At 51.4% G+C, this 10019-nt stretch overlaps 1 protein-coding gene across 10 annotated transcripts in view; it reads left to right on the top strand.

Annotated features, from left to right (window-relative positions):
- TSNARE1 (t-SNARE domain containing 1) overlaps positions 1–10019 on the top strand; it is a 226749-nt gene that overhangs the window by 148902 nt on the left and 67828 nt on the right. For 4 of the 10 annotated variants that reach the window (XM_064268134.1, XM_064268133.1, XM_064268132.1 and 1 more), the window contains one exon: positions 3881–5198. In XM_064268134.1, the coding sequence (XP_064124204.1) occupies positions 3881–4476 (596 nt within the window). In that variant the 3' untranslated portion in view covers positions 4477–5198. Of the gene's footprint in view, positions 1–37; positions 148–3880; positions 5199–10019 lie in introns of those variants that run through there. The other 6 variants (XM_064268138.1, XM_064268140.1, XM_064268139.1 and 3 more) reach the window with 3 other exon arrangements.

The raw sequence follows: 10019 nt of genomic DNA, 5'->3' as shown, positions 1-10019 counted from the left end.
CTCCGTGGTAACTGCCTTCTGTTATCTTGATTTGCAGACAGTATTGAAGCCAGCATCCAGGCCTCTTCCTCGCACGTGGAGTCGGCCCAGGAGCTCCTGGCAGGAGCCAGCCGGCACCAAGTAAGTCAGTGTGAGGCCAGAGCACCCCACCCCAATGCCATGGGGCCGAAGTCTGTCCATCCATCCAGAAAGCCCAGCCCTGCCCCAGTGTGTGGGAAGGCATGCCCTCAGGGTCTTCCCTGAGCCTTCCAGGCTGCCTCCAGCCCTAGTGGCTGCAGCCACGGTGCAGGGGCGGGTGGGGGTGTGCTCGGTGATGGCCTCAGCGGTGGTCTGTGACATCCATAACATCACTGCCAGGTTCTCACATTGGCACTCCCGCCACTGTCCCCCTCGGCGCCGCAGGGTGGGCCCCCCCTGGCTTGGAGTGCGGGTGGGCGAGGTGCCCGTGTTGCCAGAGGTCCTGGGCTCCCCCAGAGCACAAGTTCACTTGGCTGTGACTGGCGTTTTGCATCTGCTCCTACAGAAAGCCCTGGGTGCCCCCTTTCTCCCAGAAGGTCAAGCACATCTCTGTTTTCACTGCTTACAGGGTGCAGCTTTGGGTGCTGGATGGGGTGGTGGGGGGGCGCCGTGTGTCAACCCTGGCCATTCAGGGCCTGACCCTGGAGAGGGGACCTTCCTCCTGCAGACTGCCTGGGGCAAGCTGATGGACTTAGAGGGACTGGGCACAGAGCTCGGGCCTTTTGTTCCTGGAGGGGAGGCCCCGGGTGCCTCAAACCCTTCAGGCTTTGAGCCTACCCAGAGGCACCTCAGAAGACAGTCCAGGTGAGCTGCTTCTGACAAATCAGCCATCGAAAACCCTGTGGGGTGCAATTCTGTTCTGACACACACAGGGCCACCATGAGTTGGAGCTGACTTAATGGCAACCGATCGAGGTGCTGGGAACAGGCTTGGGGACCAGGACCACGTGGGGCCTGACCAGGCCAGGCTGATCCTGGCCCAGGGCCTCTCCCTCGCTTGACCCGTCACTCCCTGCAGGCCTCTGCTCCGAGCTGGTGCTGACTGGACATGACTGCTCTGGGCCGCTCCCCTGAGCACATCCTGGGGCGGGGGAGGGACAGTGAGCTGCATAGAGCCGAGTCCAGAGTCCATCGAGATTGGGCAGACCTAGGCTCTGGGGCACAGAAGAGTGCCCAGACCAGGGGGGTGTGTCCTTTGGGCATGTCCATGCTCTGTCCTGAAGGACAGGCGGTTGTCTAGGCAGCGGGACAGTGTGCCAGAGGCCAAAGGAAGAGCGTCGCAGGAGGGGCAGGCAGCAGGCTTAGTGGTGAGGGTGGGGGCTGTGAGGAGCAGAGCAGATGGGGGGGCCGGTAGGGGGCTGTGTGGTGAGAGTGGGGTCTGAATGGTGGGGCAGAGACGTCCTGGACAGATGGCGCGCCGTGATCCTCCGCTCAGGCTGCTTATGCTGTGGGTGGGCTCTGCTCCTGGGTGTTGTGTGGGCTCGGCAAGGTCACTGTGGTTGCGTTGGGTGGGTGGGAGCCTGAGCACCGTTGCAGCAGACCCCCACAAAGCATGGCCCCGGCTCACTCTGAGTGTCTGGTGGGTGAGCCTTGGTGTGAGAGTGGAGGCTGATCCCTCCCTTGGCCCCACCTTTCCTGTGTCAATGGCCACTCGGACTCCACTTCCAAGGACCCCAGTGAACGCCAGGCCCAGGAGGAGACAGCGCATGGGCCCAATGTCTTGTGCAGGATGGCCAGTCGTCTGACTTGGGGCTCTTCCAGCCCCACCCATGGCCTCGCCTCTGGTTTACGAACCTGACACTAGCTCTCCACCCGGAACCTCTCCGTTTGTGGCCAGCACTCCGCTGGGTCCTTCCTGGGCCACCCTGGACTGGACAGTGGTGTCTGTAGCTGCTCTCCTAGCCTCACCCAGTAGGATGTGTCCCGAGTGGCAGTGCCCCAGGGCCCAGTCCTCACTGAAGCTGGCATTTCAAGAGGATGGCAACAGACTGCAGGATGGCTCCCTCCCCTGAGCACCTAGGGTTGACTGGTCGGAAGGATGGGCAGGTGCCTGGGAGAGAGGGAGGAAGATGTGCCAGTGAGGAGGAGGAGGAGAAGAAGAAGAAGGAGGAAGTGGAGGAGGAGGAAACGGAGGCGGTGGCAACTGGGCCACCACCTATGCCCATGGACACCTCATCAGGTACAGACTCCCTGGTTCATGCCCAGTGAGCCCATGCCAGGCATGACAAGTCAGGGCTGTCACCAGCCCATTTCCCACTGCACAGCAGGTGCTGTCCCAACTTTATAGGTGAGGTGGATGGGGTTCAGAAACATGAGATCACCCCCAAAGTCACTGCCGTGTGTTCACATCCTCCTGCTTCCACCACGAGGGCCCTTCTACACTTGTCAGGGAGCATCCGGCAACACAGGGCATCTCCACAGCCCCACTTCTCAGGCAGTCAGCTTTCCTGGGCCTTTGTTGACTTCTTCACACTTACCGTGATCTTAGAGATCCCTAAAACCATTTGCAGATTAGGAATTTGAAGCCAAAGAAGAGAAACGTCTTTGCTTAGGTCACATGGCAGTCGAGAGGCGGAGTGGGTTTGGAGCCCAAGTCTACAGGATTCTAACTCCAGAGCTTTTCCTGCTGCCCAGGGAAACTCTGCTCTCATGTTTACCCTCTCATCCTTCTGGGGACAGCCACCCAGGTGGATGAGTGCATGGACAGACTGATGGATGGGTACCTTGGTGACCAAGTGGATGCACAGATGAATGGGTACATGGACAGACTGGAAGGATGAATGGATGCAGGCATGAATGGATGGAAGGACAAATTATAGATGAGTGAGTGGGTGGGTGAGTGGATGTATGGATGGATAGCCAGATGGACAGGTGGGTGGATGGATGACAGATGGAAGATGGATGAACAAATGGATGAATGATGGGTGGATGGATTGATGATGGGTGGAAGGGGGTGGAGGAAGGGGGAGGGCAGAGGGAGAATAGATGGATGGATGGATGGAATATGGAAGGAGGCTAGATGGATGGTGGATGAACAAATGGATGGATGGAGGGTAGAGGGAAGGAGAAAGGGTGGATGGGTGGAGGATGAATGGATGGGGGATGGATGGGTATGTGGTTGGAGGGTGGATGGAGGACGGATGGATGGATGGTGAATGAATGGATGGAAGATGGATGGTTTGGAGGATGGAAGGATGATGAATAGATGGATGGATGGAAGATGGATGGGTGGTGGACGGATAGCGGGTGGATGGATGGGTAGATGGAAGAATGAATGAATGGATGGTGGATGAATTGACAGATGCGTGATGGATGGTGGATGGATAGGGAATGTGATGGGGATGGGTGGGTGGGTGGTGGGTGGGCGAATGGGTGGTACATGGATTGATGGAGAATGGATGATGGATGGGCGGATGAGTGCATAGAGGATGAATGGCGGATGGATGCTGGATGCATGGAGGATGAACGGATGATAGATGAACAAATGGTGGACAGATAGACGAGTAGGTCAGTGGGTGGGCAGACAGGATGGGGATAGATAGGTGGACAGCTGGGTGGATGGACAGACACATAGATGGTGGGTGGGTGACTAGGAAGAGACCAGCATGATGGTTTGGCACACAGGCTTTAGACTCAGGTTGAGGTTTGGACTCCAGCTCTGCCACTGACCACACTACTGGGGCAGGTTGTTTTCCTTGAGTCTGATGTCCTTGTCCTCAAATGGGGCACCATGCCCACTGCAGAGGGGTGTCATGAGAAACAGCTGTGCGGGGACACTCCTACATGCTGCCCACAGCACCCCCTCTCTGGGCATCGTCTGCCCGTGGCCCGTGGGGGCTGACAATTCCCTGTCTCCCTGCTAGCTGACGAGGAGGACGAGGCTCCTGGCTGCCTGTGGACCCCCTTGCGGACCCTGGATGGGCCCACCCTGCCTGAGCCCGATCCCCTGGACCTGCGAGGAGTCTTCCACCCACCCACCTCTTCACCCTCCCCACCTGTCTCCCCTACCTCGACTCCCTCGGCCACTGCCTTCGTGGGGGCCTTCCGGCCCTCCCCACCCTCCTCAGCAGCCACGCCCTCTGGGAAGCCTGCAGCGGCAGCAGCTGAGACTTCTGAGTTCGAGCAACAGTTGCTGGACTCACACCAGCAGCAGGGTGCCCTGCTGTCCTCCTGGTACCAGCAGCAGGGTGCCCTGATGGCCCAGCAGAACCTGCTGCTACAGCGGCTGGCCGAGCAGAGCCAGCGGCTGGCCGATGGTGTCGAGGCCCTCAGTCGGACCCTTGAGAGGCTGGTGGAGGCGTTCCCAGGCCAGAGGGCCTCGTCCTCCACCTTGGACAGTGCCCCTGCTGGTGCAGCACCCTGCGGGCCCACCAAAGGCTCCCAGGCCAGCCCCCAGGGCGCCCCTGCCAGCCTTGGGGACTTCTCTGGGATGATCCTGAAGGTGGAGGAGGAGATCTAGGGTCTGGGCCAGGAGGGCTGGGGGCAGTGGGAAGGCAGGGCTTGGCCCACAGTTGGATCAGAGCTAGTTCTCTTCTAGAGGCTGGGCTGGGGCGGAGTGGGCAAGAACTGGCCTCCAGGGAGCCATGCAGCCTGAAGGTCAACTGGACGAAGGACGTTGCCTACGTTACTCCCGTTCATCCTGGCATTCTCGGTGGGGCTGGGCGATGTGCGGGAGGGGCTTCGGGAGCCTGTGTGGTGGGAGCCTGGTGAGAGGCCTTCTCAGGGACGATGCCGGAGGAGGAGGACAGCATGTGGATGAAAGCCCGGCTCCTGGCTGGCCATTCTGGTGCTCTGACGGCCATGGTGAGGGCCGGGAAGATGGAGCAAACGCCACCCGGAGGGCAGAAGGTGGCTTGGTGGGGCGTGGGAAGGGCCCCCAAAGCCCGACTGGGGATGACTCATGGGAGCTGTGCTCCTCCTTGGGCACGTGGATTCAGAGCAGCTGGGGTCCTGCTGTCCTGCTGGGTCTCCCCAAGACCTGTGGGCTGGGGTCACTTCTCTCCAGTTTTATATCTATATTATTATAAATATATATATATATATGCATATATGTTACTTGGTACTGTATGGGAGTGGGTTGCCATTTTGTACTTGTTGATTTTTCTTGCAAAAAATATTTTTTGTACATAAACATGACACAAAACGGTGCAATGACAATAATATTGATGATGACAAGTAAATGGGATGGAGCCGTCTCCTTTTCTCTGTGGGGTTTCACTTTGGCTCTCAGCCTGCTGCAGGGGTTCTGAGTTCTTCCCTGGGTTTCTAGATCCTTCTTCCATCACCTCTTGTGATACCCCTTGGTGGGATGCCAGCACCTCATGTCCTCATTAGTGGGGCACAGTCTGAGGCAAGAGAGGGTGAGTGGCCATGGGAAGCTGGTGCGATAGGGAGGCTGGAGCCAGACCCAGTCCCCGGGCCTCTGCCATCCCCCAACCTCCTCCCTCGCCACCCTTTTCCCTGGCCCTGTGGATAAAAGCCTTTGCAGATGCCAGACGCTGACCTGCTGGCACCAGCTGAGCAGTGTGCTGGCCTGGAAAGCTCTAAGACCCCAGCACAGCTGAGAGCAGGGTCAGAGTGAAATCGTACACAGCTGCAAGGGCTCGTCCAGGGTTTTGAGTTTTTACCAGGGCTTTGAACCGGTTCGAGCCAGCTCATTCATGGCCAACAAAATGAAACTGGAACAGACCCAAATTTTTAGAATTTGGGTGATCTGAAACAGCAACCGGGATGGGAAAATTTATGGGCCGAAGCCTTGGAATGAGACTCGGAAGAGGTGTAGTGAACCCTTTCAGAAGCCTGCTGTGTCAGAATGGATTATTGGCAGGACCGTGGAGACCGACACACACACTCACAGCGGCAGGGTCAGCCGCCATCTTTGAGCGGGACACAGCTGTTTCCAATTCTGTGCAAAATCCAACAGGCAAGAGATTTGGTTGGTGGGTTGCCCTTGCCTTCTAAGAGATATTAAGCTTCTAGCAGGGCTTCGACCCATAATTTTTTCCCATTCTAGTTATCGTTACAGTTCACCCAAATTTTAAAAATTCAGGTCTGTTGTGGTTTCGCTTCCTTGGCAATGACCGAGCCAGGAAGAACCAGTTCGAAGCCCTGGTTTTTACTGTGGTCCAGTAGTGTGTCAGTAACTTTTGTGTACAAAGGAAAATCCTAACCCTTAGGTGCACGTTCAGCTGTCTCTGCTGTAAGCTGGCCCCTTTCCAGCCTCCTCTTCCTCTGTGGGTCCAATCAAAGATGTGGTGAACCTCATACGAAATTGTTCGCTACAAATTAGTAAATACAGTTAAGCTGGAGTGTACCTTGCTTACTGGTTAATCCACCCCTGGAGGCCTTTTTCCCAATGGTTCCCTCCCCAGGAAAGCCTTCTTCCCATCCTGCAGAGCCCAGATCCATCTTAGTGCCCTGCCTCCAGGAAGCCTCTGTAAATCTTCATTCCAGGTGGAAGCGATTGACCCTCATCCACTTACAAATGTCGACAGTCGTTAGTCTATGCCTCTGTGGCAGTGAGCACTTTTTTTCTTGTATTACAGTTTTACCCTGGTCTCAACCCCTACTCTAATCCCATACTGAGCCCTGATCCTGGTCACATTCTGAGCCCTGATCCTAGATCATACTCTGAGCTCTTGACACTGGTCGCACTGAGCCCTAATCCTGGTCACACACTGAGCCCTGACCCTGGTCACTCACTGAGCCCTGACCCTGGTCACTCACTGAGCCCTGACCCTGGTCACATTCTGAGCCCTGTTCCTAGATCATACGCTGAGCTCTGACACTGGCCACACCGAGCTCTAATCCTGGTGACATGCTGAGCCCTGACCCTGGTTGCACTCTGAACCCTGATCCTAGATCATACACTGAGCTCTGACACTGGCCACACTGAGCTCTAATCCTGGTCACACACTGAGCCCGACCTTGATCACACTCTGAGCCCTGAACCTTGTCATGCATTGAACACTGACCCTGGTCATACATTGGCCCTGACCCTGCTCACACACTGAGCCCTGATCCTGCTCACATGCTGATCTTGGCCCTGAGCCCTGACTCTGGTCACTTCCATGTCCCTCTGCAGTTCCATGTCTGCTAATATCTATTGGGTGCCTCCTCTAGGCCAGGCCTTGTACTAAGTGCTGAGGATACAGAAGTGACCAAAGCAGACAAAGTCCCTGTCTCCTCAACAGTCTGCTGCAGAAAATGGATATTTAGCAGGTAAATATATTTAACTGATTGGATGAAACCCACGCACATTATCAAGAGCAATCTCCTTTATGTAGAGTCAAAAGAACCAAACCCATTGCCACTGGGTTGATTCCGACTCATAGCAACCCTATAGGACAGAGTAGAATTGCCTCATAGAGTTTCCAGAGAACAACTGATAGATTCGAACTGTCAACCTTTTGGTTATCAGGAAAGCTGTTAACCACTGTGCCACCAGGGCTCCTATTTAGTTAATCACATCTACAAGCTACCATCACAGCAACATCTAGTGTTTCCCCAAGTAACAGCACTAGAGCCTAGCCAAGTTGACATCAAGAGCCCTAGAGTGGGAAACAAATGAAAGGCAGGGTTGACCTGAGACTGAATGCCAGTATCAATTCTACTAATGGATCCTAGCAGATCATTTCTGGAAGAACATATCTCCTAATAGCCCTTTAGGGGTACCCACAGAATAAAAAGAATCATGTGAACCCACGGTCAGAGATCATGTAGTCTTTAATGAGGCAGACCACTGAGTGAGAATCAGGAGAAAGAATCAACAATAGCAGAAATAACAAAACAGCAGTTTTAGGCCCCAAAGGATTTGGCAATTGGAATTAATAAGATACATAATATTAAAACTTTTCTATGAAATATTAAAAAATAAAAAGATGGAATCACAACAATGAGCAATAATAAGATTATCAAAAGTGACCAAACATATCTGGAAAACATCAAATATAACTTTTAGAAATGAAGAACTTGATGGTTGGGTTACACAACATGTTAGACACAGATGAAGAGTGAATTAGCAAACCGGAAGATACATCTAAAGAAATTAACAATATTTCAAAGAGAGATTAAAAAATGGAAACTGTGTGAGATTAAAAAGTATGGAGAATAGAATCAGAAAACCAACATATGTCTAATTTGAGTCCCAGAAAGAATAAATGGAACAAAAGGAAAGGTAATGTGTGAAGAAGTCATGTCTGGTGAGATCCATGACCCTGTAAACACAGGAAACACAATTTATACCACGTAGCATAAATGAAAAGAAATAAATTCCTGAACACATCATGATGAAACTGCAGAATATCATAGTGAAAGGGGAGGTATTATAAACAGCCAGAAAGAAAGAAAAGGAATGACAATTTTGCTGGCAGCTGATTTTAGATAAACAACAATAGAATTTAGAAAACAGATGATATCTACTGAGTGTTGAGAGAAAATAACTGTCAATCTAAAATTATGCACTTAACAAAACTGTCATTCAAGAACAAAGGCAAAGGGTAGACATTTCCAGAGAAATGAACAGAGAAGGTTTACCACCAATAGACTTACAATAAAGGAATTTCATAGGGTGGACTTCAGGATGGATGAAAATAATCCCAGAATAAAGGTCTGTAATGCAAGGACAGTGAACCAAAATATTGGTAAATATGTGTTGTTGTTAGGTGCTGTTGAGTGAGTTCCAACTCATAGCGACCATATGTACAATAAAACGAAACACTGCCTGGTCCTGTGCCATCCTCACAATCGTTGCTATGCATGAGCCCATTGTTGCAGCCACTGTGTCAATCCATCTTGTTTAGGGTCTTCCTCTTTTCTGCTGACCCTCTGCTCTACCAAGCATGACGTCTTTCACCAGGGACTGGTCCTGTCCTTCCTGATAACATGTCCAAAGTATGTGAGGTGAAGTCTTGCATCCTTGCTTCCAAGGAGCATTCTGGCTGTACTATTCCCAAGACAGATTTGTTCATTCTTCTGGCAGTCCATGGTATAGTCAATATTTTTCAGCAACACCATAATTCAAAGGCATTAATTCTTTGATCTTCCTTATTCATTATAAATATGTAGGTAAATCCAAACAACAGTGTAAAATAATATCATTATTTTATTACAACTATAATGTCTAACTCATGAAGTTAAATTTTCGGAAAGGACAGAACAGCAATACTAGACGATGATAGTATGATAGTATATTAGTTGGGAAGAGTTGTTAAACTATTCTGAGGTCTTTGTATTATTTTCCCAGAGATTCAATATTGATGAATTTTTAGCCTTTGCTAATAACTATACCTATTTAAAACTCAAGGGTACCTTCATCAAAATTAAAAATTTCTGCTCTGCAAAAGACCCTGTTAAAACGATGAAAAGCCAAGTCACTGACTTTGAGAAAATATTTGCAAATCACATATCTGGCAAAGGACTGGTATCCAGAATATACGAAGAACTCTCTCAACTCAATAGCAAGAAAACAAACAATGCAATCAGAAAACAGACAAAAGACTTAAGCAGCTACTTCACCAAAGAAGATACATGGATAGCAAATAAGTACAGGAAAAGCTGTACAACCTCACTAGTCACTGGGGAAATGCAAATTAAAACCACAGTGAGACACTGCTGTGTGCCTGTTGGAGTGGCTAAAGTAAAAGATAAAAGGAGGTGGAGAAACACCCACATTGCTGGTGGGAATGTAAAAGGGTGCAGCCACTCTGGAAAACAGTTGGATAATTGCTTAAAAATTTGAATATATGCTGACCATATGACCCAGTCATCACGCTCCTGGGTATTTATCTTAGGGAGATAACAAATCATGTTGGCACCAAAGCTGTGAATAATATCAGTAGTATCTTTGTGATAGGCTCAACTTCTACCCAACCTCGATGTCCTTGACCAGGTAATGGTACCTCCATACAGTGGAACACCACTCAGCAATACAAAGTAACCCACTAGCAATACAAGCAACAGCTTGGATGGAACTCAGGGCATTCTTTTGAGTGAAAAAGCTAA

The sequence above is a fragment of the Loxodonta africana genome, chromosome 14 (genome assembly GCF_030014295.1).
Source record: "Loxodonta africana isolate mLoxAfr1 chromosome 14, mLoxAfr1.hap2, whole genome shotgun sequence".
Classification (NCBI taxonomy): domain Eukaryota; kingdom Metazoa; phylum Chordata; class Mammalia; order Proboscidea; family Elephantidae; genus Loxodonta; species Loxodonta africana.
Note: the sequence above shows the minus strand (reverse complement) of the source record. Positions and strands in the feature narration are given on the sequence as shown.